The following is a 14,729-nucleotide window of genomic DNA, read 5'->3' on the forward strand; positions in this document are numbered from 1 at the left end:
AATTTTGTGATCCTTACTATTTATAATTAAAAGCAACATAAACTCTCACCTATATATATAATGATATACCTTTAGAACGTATTATAAATAATTATCATATCAAACCATAATATTTTATTTTGGCTTAATTTATCTATTTATTGTCCTCAAAAATATTATTTTATTTTTGAATTATATCGACGTTTACAATGTTATATGTAACATGTTTTTAAAAAAAACATTAAAGTGTGTTTTACAATATTAAATTTTAAAAACTAAGAAACGTAATGCAATATAGATGAACGAGACATAAAATAATAAGAATAAAAAGTCAACTAATTTTGTAATATTGTTTTATTATATGATATAGAAATATATTATGAACTATATTTGTGTTCAGAAAAAGTGAATAATAATGAGAAGGCGGAATATATAAGTCAAATTTCATGTTTGATGTCTCTAAATTCATTACAAATTTTAAGTAAAGTAAAGAAAAAAATGAAAAGTGTCAATCCGAAACTAAAATAATTCCAAATGGCTCTTACCAATTTCAGTTTTAGTCCCTCATGTTTTTTTCATGTAAACCCCTAATTTAAACAAAGTTCACAAAAGAGAAATAGTTTTGATCATTCTAATTTTAAAATTAGAATTTTGCACCCTTCTAAGATCTCTTGCTTTCAAAGTATACCGAGAACTTTCATGAACCAAGATCGAAATCATCCTCCAGTTTGCAAGCAATTTGTTAGAAAATATATATTAACGCTTGAAATTTGTTCTAAACCTTTTCCGCTTAAGAACATGCAAATACTATAATAATAGAGATCCATAATATAAACCTATACAACTCAACTAATTACAGTGTCTCAGACTCTTGAAAATGAAAAAAAACAAAAATTCAGTAGATTATAGTTTCTTCGTCTATTGCTTTGTACACTTTTCCTTGATAGGTTTACTCCATTACATGCTTCAAAATCCTTACTTTCAATTCACCTAATAGACAACATGTAACAATATAATCATGGAGCATAAAAATAATACACTATTATAGTTAATGTATATATGTACTAACATATAAAAAACAAAAAACAAAATCAAAAAGAATGATAAGAGAAAATCGATTAGAAATATTTGATCCTTTAACCTGCACCACTATTTTAAAAGTTTTACAATCTTGACTTTTATATTTCACATGTTTCTGAAGAGTTCCAAATCTGAAAGTCTGAAACACTTAAAACCAATATGAAAAATAAAAGTTAGAAAAATCAAAAACTCAAAACTTTGATGCTCGAAAACATTTTTGTGAATGAATGAAATGTAAGAGTTTGATACGTCTTATATAGTGATTAGATTAGTTAGGGTTTCCTAACACAATTTTTTTTAATATATTAACACAAAAAGATATTCGTCATTATTTTAGATTTCGTTCATTTAAGTTTGGTATATAGATTTTAGGAAAAGAAAAGAAAATCATAATTTATCTAAAAATATATAAATAAATTAAATATGTTTACATATGTAAGTTTAAATTTAATTGCCCGATTTTGATAGTAACAAATTTGTTTTTTATAAATTTGAATTTTCAATTAGTTCTTTGTAATTGGATAGTTTCATTTAAATGCATTAAATAGTTTGAGTGATTATAGGGATTAAATATACTTGTAGTTAGTATTATTATTTTCCCCCGCTGGATAGGATCGGAATCTTTTCAAACCGGATAGCATAGGATCCGCATATTTTTTATTTAACCCGACTACAAACGAACCGGGTCACTTTAGGATCCGCGGGTTTTTTAGTTTTTATTTTGACCAAACTACTATTTTCTCTGTTTTTTTTTCTAACTTGAATGACATTACATTTAATAATAGAGAACTTTATGACTATATAGTGAAAAATATTTCTCTTTTAATAGTATAAATATATTTAGCCAATGTGAGACTCTACATACACTTTTCTATATATTTTAATATATAATCAATTTTTTTTTACATATATAAAATTTCGATTTTTAATTCTTTCTATCTTTACTAATCATGATTAATTACTTAAATTTCGTTTAGGAAATATTGCAAAATCTAAACTAAATAATTATTTATTTTAATCTAATTTTATTAAATTGATTGTTATTTCCGTAAATATCTCACAATATAAAACCAAATCAAATATGTTTACATATATATATATATAATTTTCGATTTTAATTCTTTGATTATTATGGAACCAAACTTTAATTAACTTTCAAAGATATTGAGTAATTATCGGTTCTATTTATATGGCTTCAAAATTAAATTATGATTTCCTTATATTTCAAACAAATTGATTAAATTCATTTTTTGAAAAAATCTGTTTGTATACGCATTTATAATTAATTCTTTCAATCACATTATACACAATCCGAATACAAATATTCTGGGTCAATCCGAGATCCGCGCGTTTTCAAGGCTTAATCTATTGGCATTACATGTAATATTCTCTAACTCTATGTCTACTTAATTAAAAATATTTCCCTTTTAATAGTATAGATATATAGTAAATATATACTAAGGTTTTCATATTTTCTGTTTTTTCCATATGTATTAAGATGAATTAATTAACATAGTTTTTTTGGTTAAGAAAAATTTAAAAATCTAAAATAAAAGATCATATTCAAAAATTAAATTAGATTTCTATAAATATCTCAAAATCTTGAACCATTTACGTTATATATATACAATTTCAAATTTAACAATTTGCTTTTATGGTAACAACTTTAAACCATTTCCAAAAATATCGGGTAATTTTAATTTTATAATTAATTTCGTAATTATTATTTCCATAAATATTAGATTTTTGAATAACAGTTTTTGTTTACCATATATTGTTTATTTTTTATTTTTTATTATATAAGCAATTAGACATGTTTGGCAACATGGATATATGATATGTTTTTTTTTTCCAAAATCTTGTTTTGTACTCCCCAATTAATAGTATAGATATTGATTTAAATTAGGTAGATATATTTTAGGAAATTAATATTAGCATATAAGGAAATGATTGTGTTTGGTTGCAAGGATTGTAGAGAATTTAGTTGAAACTTGTTTGGATACAAAGATTAAAATAGGATGACACAAAAATGTACTTCAAAAATGTTAAGATAGATCTTGAAATAATTGTATTTATATTCAATGATTCTTATTGATAAAAAAATTAAATAAAATCTTACGCAAATAGATATAACAAAGAAATATTATCTTCAACAATTTATCACTTAGTAAAGTAAGTTTAGTGTTTATATAGATTATACTCAAAAGTTTGAATAATTATATTTGAGCTCAATACTTATATTGATTAAAAAAATTAAAATCTCGCGGGTCTAAATTCTAGTAATTTTCTATAAAGCTTTCAACTTGATTCAGAAGTATTCATACACTACTAAACCAATACAACCAACAAGCGCATATAAAAAAAAAAAAGAAGAAGAATTTGAAAAGTAGATTATAGTATCTGCAAACTGCAATGGATGGTCTTGGAAGAAAGATGAAGATTAAGACCCGCCACTTCAATTATGTCTCTAAGAAGAGATATGACTTGAAGTTGAAGGGAAAGAGCATATTGCCCGCAATCATCTCCAACCTGAATGAATATAAGAGAGAATCATCATTCTCACAGTAGCCATCTAGGTGCAGCATATGAACGTCTCCACTGGCTACGTTAGAGTCTTGGACCTCATCAAGCATGTCAAATACAATTTATACTATATCTCATACCTATTTAATAAGAGATAATGCATGTTAATCATATAAGCTATTTAACATTAATTTTATTATATAAAATAAAGTTCAAATTAATCATATATAAGCTATTTAACATTAATTTTATTATAGAAGATAACAGAGATTAAAAACAAGATACAAAGTAAAAATGTCTATGCAAACTTGGATAGTTGTTGGGAAAATGTCTTGTCGTTATAGTATCCCTTGATATTAAGCTAAAAGGAGAGCACAAATAAATTACATATCTCTGAAAAGTGAAAACATGTATTACACTTGGCTTCTTCAGTTGCATAATCGGAGAATGAAAAGGTCTATGAAACCATCATCAATAGCTAGCACTGCAACATGGGAAGACTGATAATACTTGGGTTCAATTCCAAAAGATCGGGTGCGTTTGCTTCAATTCCAAAAGTCTAGGGCAACAACATAAATATCAAAAGAACCGGGGAATTAGAAGATCTGGGGTAAATGTATAAATACCAATAAACTTTGGACAATTTCCTTAATATCTAAATACCTAGGGTGATCTGTTGAATAACTAAAGATTTGGGCCGATTTACTATTATGCAAAATATTGGGAGAGACCCCAAATTTTTTTAAAAATCTATTGTTCTACAGTTCTACTGGTAAATTATGTATTTACAATGCTAATTTGTTGGACAATTGTCATAAATATCATTAAAATAGGTTTTTATTCTAAAAATACCACAATTTAGTTTTTTTTTTCTTAAAAATACCACTAAAATGTACTTTTTCCAAAAATACCACATAATTGAACTAAAGTTCTAATACTAAAAACTAATTCTTAAATTCTAAATATTAAACCATACCCCTAAAAACTATATGCTAAAACTAAATGTGTCAACCCAAACATAAAAAAGAAAATTATACATCCTTAAAAATCAATTTTTTGTGTTTGTGGTAATTTTGGAAAAAAAAAATTGTGGCATTTTGGAAAAAAAAAACTTTTTTAGTGGTATTTAAAGGAATTTCTCTAATTTTTTCTGAATTTAAAATTCCATTTTTATAGTTTAAGAAAGTAACATTAGTGATCTTCTAATATTTTACAAAACGTTAATTAAACCTTTTTAATATATACAACGCATATTTTGTCATCTCTTTTTTTTTTTTTTTTTTTCATTTGCCCATCTTAAAAACATAAGCAAAGAGACCTTTGTACCAAATAAGAAAATTAACAAGACTTCTCACGATCACCTTGTTACGAAAGACAACGAAATCATCTTTGGTTATGGTGTTGATGATGGCTTCATTCTTGGGGGTCGATTAGCTTTGTCTTTGATAAAATGTCTTGTTGTTGTTAATGGTGTTTATTATTATTTCTGCTACGTAGCTCCAATTGCATTAATCCAAAATGTTTAATTTTTTTGAAATAAAAAATGTGTTATTTTCTCCCGTACTAATTTACATGAAACCGTATTGGGGTTTTTGTGAAGTCTCTCCCCAGTCCCCCCAGTTTAGAAAAGGAAAATAGAAACTTGGGCTGGCTACTGATGAAGCCCAATTTTGAAGCGACGTCGTCTGATGCACGACGATCATCTCCAAATTTGGAAAACGACAAGAAACCAAAAAACAAAAAAACGCAGAGCAGAGAGAGAGAGAGTGATGAATCATCATGAATGCAAAAGCTTCGTACGGAGGAGAAAAAGTTGCGATTTCGTAGCCCTTGATACGCTTGATGACACAGGATTACGACATCTGTCCTCTCCTCTCTTTAGGGTTTTCCCGAGTAACCCCGTTCTCTTGTGTGTATATATATATTTACTAAATGTTCAGAATCCTCAAGCTGCCTTTGTTGTATTACTCTGATTCTGCTACTTGCTTTGTGAGCATCCCCTTTGTAAGTGCTATCAGTGTTACTTTTTAGGGTTTTTATCTTCTTCTAAGCTGGAATTTGTTTAGCTCTTGCTTTGGTTTGCTACGGTTTTTGCTTGTGAGTTGCCTTTAAATTTTAGTATGATTAGTGAACAAATGTGGAGCTTTTTTAGTTAGGTTTTAGAGTTTAATCCTCCTTACTGTATTTTTTTTTGTCATTCTTTGGTAAAGAAGCTATCACATTGGTTCAGTTTAGCGACAAACTCATCTTTGATCTGTTTCTTTTCTTTGATAAAAATGTCTTCTTTTTGCCTATTTCAGTGTGATTAGTGAACAATGGGAGGGTTTTAGTTACGTATTAGGGTTTGTTACAGATTTTGCTTGTGCAGCCTTTTTCAGTGTGATTAGTGAACGATGAGGAGCTTTTAGTTAGTTAGTTTTTTTCGCGTTTAGTCCTCCATTAGCTAGTTTGGTCATTCTTTGGTAAAAAAAAAACTCTGTTTCAGTGTGATTAGTGAACAATGATGAGCTTTTAGCTAGGCCAGAGCGTTTAAACCTCTTTTAGCTTGGTCATTCTTTGGTAAATAAGCTATCACATTGGTTGGGTTTAGCCACAAACTCATATTTAATTTGCATCTGTTTTCCTTTTTGTCATTGATGAAACTTTCTTCTTTTTGCTATCTCTTTGATAAAAAATCTCTTCGTTTTCAGTGTGAAAAGTGTTACCTCTTAGGGAATTGTTTAGCTTGCTTTGATTTGTTTCAATTTTTGCTTGTGAATTGCATGTTTGCAGGGTGAGTAGTGAACAGTGAAGAGCTTTTAGTTATGGATTTTGCTTGTGCATTGCCTTTTTCAGTCTGATTAGTGAACATTTGATGAGCTTTTTAGTCTTGTTATTCTTTAGGTGAAATGTATTCTTTTCACTATTCCTTTCTTTCGTTGATGCCTCTAATTTGCTAAAATCGGTTGCAAATTTTCAGGGTTAAGTAACTGCAGATGGCACCCCCACCCTATGATCCCAAGTTCACAATGGCATTCCAATTCGGCGACGAGCCAGAGATTGAGCCTGACCAAGAGCACGGTAAACTCTTTTCTGTTTTTTTTTGGTTTTGAAACAAATTTTGATCTAATCCCTTGTAAGATTGAAATACATTCACAGATTTTGATCTAATTCCATTTGTGTTTTTGTCTTTGCAGATGAGTCTGCTTCTGCAGCTATCGTAGCTGCTGAACTGATCAGCTCTGCACGGCTTGCACTTAAGCTGGATAGTGTCCATACTGAGTACTCAGCTCAGTATTTGGTGGACAATGCTCCTAGCTCACACAGGCGCAAGCTCACTGTCAAAGCCTTCATCATCGTACAAACCTCCTCTCGTTTCCATGAAAGGAAAAGTCATTTAGCCTAAGAATATGGATCAAGTACGTGACTTGTGTGTGAATCAACCCGTGGGAGCAAAACTGCATGTGTTCAGTCCACACGTTGAACTTCAACAAGACGTAAGTATCTGTTACACTTTAAATTCATCTGATGACAATGATTTGATCTAATGATAGTTGTTCATTTGTTTTGTTGTGTGTTAGGGAATTTACTGTGGTTCCTCAGGTGAGCCAGCAACCTATGTTGGGCTTAGAGATGGGATCGTTCTTAAAGTTGAGAAGATCTATGGAAAGTCCACATCGCAACAGTGAAGATATGGTACAAGCAGAAGTTCATATTTCTGAAAGTGGCTTTGAGCAGAATGTTTTTTCACAACGGTCGTCGCCCAGGGCAGCCGGACATAGGGCCAACGGTTCTGCTTGTTGACTTTTGTGTCCCACGCCTATCCATCGATTAAGCATCATCTGTTATCTTAATAAGTATCTAGGATACAATATGCTACTAGTGGAAGGATATGTTTCTGGAGACTTTTTTTAATATGTGTAATGTAAGACCCTTAAGAAGTTGATCTCTACTTTCTAAATATTTTGGATGATTGATTTGTTATTTAAGTTTCAGCTCCTTATCTTAGAGACCTTGAATTATTGAATCTGTGGGTTTATGTTCGCTGAAAAAGGAAACAGAACAGTGATATCAAAGTCTTATGCTTCAATAAGTTGTTTGGAAAATGTCTTGTGCTAAAGTATCCCTTATTACTAAACTAAAAGCAGAGCACATATAATTCAGAGATCTCTGAAAGCCATGTATTGCATATACCATCCGAGTAATTTTATTATATGAATAAAGAAAGTCTGGTAGCTGTTTTCTCCAGCACAAGTTACATGGAACCAAAAAGAAACCACATTCATCACAAAGGCTCATTACACGAATCAAGCAAGACCAACAACAACAACAAAAGACAACGAAATCAAAATCATCTTGGGTTGGGTCAAACAGTTGTATGTATATACACATTTTGAAATCATCTTTTACTTTTTGGTCTTAAAGCATCAATCGATCACAACCCATTTGTTAATTTTGCCCTGAGATCTTTCCTCAATATCTTTCCTGATGGAGCTTTAGGAATGGACTCACTGAAGAATACTTTGTTGATTCTCTTGTAAAACACAACCTGTTATATAAACAAATTCTCATACATTAAATATTTGTCATTTTCTCATGCAATAATCAAAAATCACGAACTTTCATTATACGTAATTCAATTGTTATTACCTGTTTCGACACAAACTGTTTGACGTCATCTTCTGATAACTCTGAATCCTTTGATTTCACCACAAACGCAACCGGAACTTCACCAGCAGCTTCTTCTTTCATTCTATAATTATACAACACAGAACAACAAAAAGGTGTAATTAGATATCGAAACAGCGTTTGGTGTATACATTTACATAACGTTCGTTTTTTTAGGTGTTAGTTCAACAACATATTAGTAACTTACTTTTTGGATTAGCTAGTGATGTAGGCTAAAATTTAAACTGATGAACTAACAACATGATTTGGTCAACAATGTAATTGGTTTAACAACATATTATGGCGATTAGTGCAAATTTTGGATTATACTAATCGAAATACTAAAAGTTAAAACATATGAACTTACGCGACAACGGCAACATCGGTGATGTCAGGATGACTAATGAGCAAAGCCTCTAGCTCAGCCGGAGCCACTTGAAAACCTTTGTACTTGATAAGCTCTTTCAATCGATCGACGATGAAAAGCTCATCATCGTCATCGATCAATCCGATATCTCCAGTATGGAGCCAACCGTCTTTATCAATGGTCTCTGCTGTAGCCGCAGGGTTGTTGAGGTATCCTTTCATGATCTGGTGACCACGGATGCATATCTCGCCCGGTTGGTTCCTCGAAAGAGAATCTCCGGTGTCAGGATCGACGAGTTTCATCTCGGCGTTTCTTACAACCGTACCACAAGCTCCTGATTTCACTGGAAACGGCTCTTTAGCGAATCCTAATGACATTGCTAGCACTGGACCTGCTTCTGTCATTCCGTATCCCTGATCTCGTATTAACATTTCCAAAATCAGAAATCTTCTTTTCACATTTTAGTTTTAACGATCAACATACAATGTGTAATTCTGATTAGCCAAAATACAAGTCAGTAGATTATTCATACAATTTTCACTGTAATAATAATGAGGTTTTAATTCAAAAATAACATTTTCTTGTGTGTTATTATTCTCTAGATAACATTACTCTTATATTATTAAATAGCAAGATTTTCTTATTAATAAAAGAAGATTTTATCTAGAAAATATAGTCCACAATTAATTTTTTTCACTAAAAAGAATATACATAATGAAAAATTCATAGTTATTTACTTATTTACCTAATTTGTTTTTCCTAAAAGGCTAAAACATAGCTATAAACCAAATTTGTTTTTTTAATGTATTTATACATTTTGTTGTTAAAATTATATTATGATCAGATTCCATTCCAAATATTAATTGGATTTTCTAATTTAATATTATTTCGTATTTTCGAAAAAAAACAAATGGAAAAAAATATAATAATAATAAGTGAGACACATGTACACACACCTGACCGAGCTTGGCGTTAGGAAACTTGGCACTAACGGCATCTTCAAGCTCTTTACCAAGCGGTGCAGCACCCGATTTCACCACTCTTATCGAACTCAGATCATACTTCTCTGTCTCCGGCGACTTCGCAATCGCCAACACGATCGGCGGAACCATCGGAGCCACCGTGACTTTACACCTTTGGATCAGCTCCAAAAGCAGATGAATCTCAAACTTGGGCATTATCAGAATCGCCGCACCAACCCTAAGCCCACACAACATGATCGAGTTCAGAGCGTAGATATGAAACATGGGCAAAACACAGAGTATGACGTCGTCGCTGTGGAAATAAAGATTCGGGTTCTCGCCGTCGACTTGCTGGGCAACGCTCGTGACCAGTCCCTTGTGAGTCAGCATCACTCCTTTGGGTAGCCCCGTCGTGCCGGAGGAGTATGGAAGCGCCACCACGTCGTCCGGAGAAATCTTCACCGAGTCGTTGACGTCTGTTGACTCGGTCGTCTCCTGAGTCAACTCGGTGAACCGGAGGCAGCCTTCGGGGATCGGGACGGATTCGTTGTCGTCGATGCAGACGATGACGACACCGTCGTCGTTTTTGAGGGGTTTGACTTTGTCGACGTAGCGAGACTCGGTGACGATGAGTTTGGTGTTGGAGGCTTTGGCCTGTTTGGCGATCTCCGCCGGGGTGAAGAAAGGGTTGGCGGCGGTGGCGGTCGCGCCGCGGAAAGAAGCGGCGAGGAAAGAGAGGACGAACTCGGGGCAGTTAGGGAGGAGGATCATGACGACGTCGTTTTGGTTAACGCCGAGTTTGTGAAAACCGGCGGCTATCTGGCGGGAGATGACGTGGACGTCGGAGTAAGTGTAGACGTGGCCGGTCGGTCCGTTGATGAGGCAAGGCTTGGAGGCGAACTGGGAGAGGTTCTGGAAGATGTAGTCGTGGAGAGAGAGGTGGTTTGGGATGTAAATATCAGGTAGCTTTGATCGGAATATGACGTCACCGTTGTTGCTCTGTTTCTTCTCCATCACTTCTTGTTGTGGCGCCATTGTAATAAAAATGAGCTTTTGTTTTTGTTTGAAGCTTTAGAGATTATATTAAAAAAAAAAAAAGGGAAAAGAGTTTTCTTTCTGTGTGAATATTTTAGGCTTTGGCCTGAAGGAGACTTGAGTTGTGTCGGAGGAGTTCATATAGAGAACACAATCGGAGTAAACAAAACGGTGGGGTTGGTGAAAATGTTAGTTTTGTAGTTTATTGATTATTATGAGGGTAATTTTGTCATTACGAAGTAGAGTATGGGTTCTCATTGTTTTCACGTCGCGTTTGGTAAGCTGCCATTTTTCAATTTTTTTTTTTTTTTGAAAATATTAATTTTGTTGAAAATCACGTATAAACGCATAAAGTGTAGTGGTAAATTATTATTGTAGCGGAATTAATGAAAAAATATCACTGGGATTATCAATTTAAATTTTTTTTCCCTTTAAATTTTATTTAAAAAACATTTTATGTTCTGTAATCTGCACGATAAATGTATATAGTATAATTTAGGAATTTTTTTTTCTTTTCAAAAACATATGATGGAAAAAGTATAACCTATAAATAAATGTATGGTATTAAATAAATATCGTAATATCATGTAGAATGAGACGTCAAGGATTAAAAACGTGTTATTTGCTAAAAACAAACAACAAATGTAGACCAAAACAACAAATGTAGACCAAAACAACAAATGTCCATTGTGTATAATAATTTTAACAGATAAGAAAAAAAAAAGTCCATAATTTTAGGAAAAAGGCATAGCCAAAAGTTATATATATAGATATTTGCCATTTATGGGGTATATGAACTTTAATAATGTCTACATTTGTTGATTTGGTCTATTTTGGTTCCATATTAATAGAAGACACATATCACATATATATATTTTACCAAGCTACCAACCACACTGTTTGGCCATCAACAACATCCAGTACATGAAAAACTAAAACCATTGGGTTCTTCGAATTTGAAGATCGATCAGTCAAACAAAATTTGGATGTGTAAATGACTAATGAAACTTATGGGTTAAAAAACGGAAAGGTTGAGAAATACGAGGGGTGGGACTTTGGAAATAAAGGAAATGGGTTTGGTGAAACAGAGGAGTGGGTTGGTGAAGATAGTGAGATATTTTTTGATTGGGCTTTCGGGTGGAAGAGTGGGCCCATGTTGACGACGATATAACCTAAGACCATAATTATCAGTAGTCTTTTATAAGGGAGTTGTTAATTTTTTTATGAATTAATTGTAGAAATTTTGAATATAAAAACCCATGATCTTTTAGTTAAAAATATTGGGTCTTTTAATTTTGAAAATATTTTTATTTTGAAATATAAAATAGAAAATATTGCATTTAATTAATTTTGAAACATACAAAACATAATAAAAACATTAATACATATTACAATAGAAGTGCAATTCATAACTAATTCAACATCTGATGACTTGATTAATCTAAATCTATCTTTGATAATTGTTAATCTAACCAAATTTTGATGGAAAGAGCAGGAGTATGAATGCTTACCCTAAGGGAGGATAGGGAAGTCATACTGTTGTTTTGGCACTGTGATTATGTAAGAAGACACATGTGGTCAAGAGAAGAACATGAGGTAATTTGGTTTTTGAGGTCTATTCAAACAGAGGCTTAATGGAGAGCAATTACATTACCAAAATGGAAGCAGCTAAAGATGTTGAAGATTGATAAAGAAGGGATGTCTCCTCTATCTCGTAAAGAAGATCCATCATGTCCATACATGCTTCAAAGTTCAAAAGTTCCCCAACCTTTGCAACTTCTCTATTAGAAGAAAGTATGGTTTAGGAGTTAGATAATAATAAAAACATGGACCAAGACGGTATCGTTCAATTTATGTTAGTTTAAAGCATGAGCTTTAAGGGTTTAGATACTTGATAAGGATAAAACAACTTACTTGAACTGAATGAAAAGGTCTTCAAGCAGGGTATAAGCTATATTTAGAGTGCCAATGTCAAATTTCAAAACCTGCTTCTCATGTACAATGAGAAAGACAGATAATAAGTTCGAGTAAGCTCGGTTTCTATAGCGTAAACAACATATCCCCCCAAATGTAGGATGGTTACCTTCAGAAAAACTAGTTCCTCCAAAAGAAACTCATAACTCAATACAAAAACCAAAGCATCAAACAAATGTCATTCACAGTTTCAAGAGCAGCTTACCGCATCCAAAAAATCCCGAACCATGAAGAGTTGCTCTGTAATCACTTTATCCCCAAAGGATTTCAGACTATGAACCGATAAACCCCGAGCACAATGCATCTACAGAAGCAAACCAATTCAGTTCTAGGTACACAATATAAGAGAAGAACACAACACAAAAAGACTATATCAAAAGTAAAAACCCACTTTGCATGAGATCCAAATGGAGACTAACACAAACAGCTGCAAATTGATTTCAGTCAGAGGTTGCAATAGCCAGTGTTCAGCTTTCTTTCTCTGTAAGAACCTAATAAACCCAAGTATCCAGATAGAAGAATCACAAAACATGACATAATTCCTAAATTTTTCACCAAAATCCAAAATCCATCAAACAAGAACTAATCTAAAAGCACATAAACCTACTAGTGAAACGAGTATCAATAAGGCAGTCAGATACTCCAAATCTACAGTATCTGATACGAAACTAATCCAATCAGAAGCAAAGGAAACGAGCAATTTCACCGATTTTGATTACTGAATTCCACAATTAAAACCCTAAACAAAATCGAAATCACTAAAATCAGGATTCGTCGGAGGAGTGAAAAAATCGTAATACCTGACAACAAAGGGACGAAATCGATCGAAGAAGAGAGATAGCGCTGATTATTTAACTATCGGAAGAAGTTCGAGTTGCTTTCATCACCAAAATCAGATCAAAAAAAAAAAATCCCTTTTGTTTTATTCTATTAGCCAACCAAACATGGCCACATAGCGTCTCTTATAATCGATTTCAGTCTGCTATATTAAAGAGTCTCTTCTCTTTTTTCTTTTCTTTTGATTTATTTTTTCCCTACAAAAACCTAAAAACCCCACTAACATCCCCCGATGGGAAAGGTCTAAGCAGTTTAGTCCATGTAAATTGGAAATTTTTTTATTTTATTTTTTTTTACGATAAATAAAAAATATAAATCTTCTTCACCAACCCCACCTCATTTATCATATTTTTGTAGTAAGAATAAAACATTAATACATATTTCTTCAAAATCAATGGACACAATAGCTTTCACCAAACTCAATCCTTTCTTATTCACATTTCCTTTGTGTTGATTTGTTTGTGAATGAGTTTTCATATTTGAGTTTTTATTATTGTTGGAAGATGATTGACCTTTGACCACACATATATATGCTTATAGTAGTTTTTTTTACGACCCATAATATTAAAGAAATGACTCATATTTTATTTATTTCTGTGAAAGCGATGTTAAAACTTTTATAGTCTCCTATATAGACAAATCTTATGGATAGTGACAAATGGCGACATGGTTTAATTATTTTCGACATGAATCATTTATTGCGTAACAATTCGATAAACTTTTAAATGATCACGTAAATGCTACTACTATCCCCTATGAAGAACAAATGCTACTATGTATCACCAAGCAAGACGGCAAAATCATGGATAATAATCATGTACTCTGACCGGTTTATACTAAGTCTCGTTCTGATAGCAACGCAAGCAACAATATCTATCACACATGGAAGCAAAAGGAATATGTATCATTTACAACCACCTAGCTACCTCTCTCAAGTTCATTAATCGTGAGATCCGCAACACATTCTCTAAGTATTTTGTAAACTTGATGCAATATATATATATATATATATATATATATATTGGGATGAGATTATCTCAATAGTGTGACTTCTCTATACTTATTGCCTTGTTTCTTAATTTTTTTTTTGGCAGGGTCTCAAAATTTGTAGATTTTTTCAAAATGCCTCAAAAGTTTCGGTTTGACATTTTACAACAAATTAGATTTCGATATTGAAATTCTATACTAACCTTACAAAAACAAGTTGACTCTTGGTGTTATTTTGTTAATAAGTATAATTTCGTAATTTAGTTCCAATAAGTAAAGGTTGTGCGCGCACACAAAATTTGGAGACTCGATGATGATATAGTACAATAGAACCTCTA

At 32.2% G+C, this 14,729-nt stretch overlaps 2 protein-coding genes and 1 pseudogene across 10 annotated transcripts; 1 reads left to right on the forward strand and 2 right to left on the reverse strand.

The window, feature by feature from the left end:
* The first annotated feature begins 5,451 nt into the window (after positions 1–5,451).
* LOC104778080 (protein HEAT-INDUCED TAS1 TARGET 5-like) lies at positions 5,452–7,522 on the forward strand (annotated as a pseudogene). The gene is made up of 4 exons (XR_002037570.2): positions 5,452–5,586; positions 6,542–6,642; positions 6,759–7,058; positions 7,143–7,522. The product of XR_002037570.2 is annotated as a protein HEAT-INDUCED TAS1 TARGET 5-like (transcript).
* Positions 7,523–7,745: 223 nt separating this feature from the next.
* Positions 7,746–10,896, reverse strand: LOC104778081 (4-coumarate--CoA ligase 1). The gene is made up of 4 exons (XM_087506978.1): positions 9,553–10,896; positions 8,597–9,009; positions 8,212–8,314; positions 7,746–8,110 (listed from the first exon to the last, which is right to left on the reverse strand). The coding sequence occupies exons 1-4, from the start codon at positions 10,591–10,593 to the stop codon at positions 7,997–7,999; spliced, it is 1,671 nt and encodes a 556-aa protein (XP_087363104.1). The 5' UTR covers positions 10,594–10,896; the 3' UTR covers positions 7,746–7,996.
* A 172-nt stretch (positions 10,897–11,068) lies between these two features.
* On the reverse strand, positions 11,069–13,638 carry LOC104778082 (cyclin-J18). 8 transcript variants are annotated; one of them, XM_010502448.3, is made up of 7 exons: positions 13,368–13,638; positions 12,959–13,058; positions 12,773–12,871; positions 12,508–12,578; positions 12,248–12,374; positions 12,105–12,143; positions 11,069–11,765 (listed from the first exon to the last, which is right to left on the reverse strand). In XM_010502448.3, exons 3-7 carry the CDS (start codon positions 12,869–12,871, stop codon positions 11,592–11,594), a joined length of 510 nt encoding a protein of 169 aa, XP_010500750.1. In that variant the 5' UTR covers positions 12,959–13,058; positions 13,368–13,638; the 3' UTR covers positions 11,069–11,591. The 8 variants fall into 8 exon arrangements, with proteins under 8 accessions (XP_010500750.1, XP_010500748.1, XP_010500751.1 ...); XM_010502446.3 differs by having other exon boundaries at positions 12,508–12,581; positions 13,368–13,605; XM_010502449.3 differs by lacking the exon at positions 12,959–13,058 and having other exon boundaries at positions 13,368–13,635.
* Between the last annotated feature and the right edge of the window lie 1,091 nt (positions 13,639–14,729).

The sequence above is a fragment of the Camelina sativa genome, chromosome 3, assembly GCF_030686135.1.
Source record: "Camelina sativa cultivar CO46 ecotype springtype chromosome 3, ASM3068613v1".
In the NCBI taxonomy this organism is placed as follows: Eukaryota; Viridiplantae; Streptophyta; class Magnoliopsida; order Brassicales; family Brassicaceae; genus Camelina; species Camelina sativa.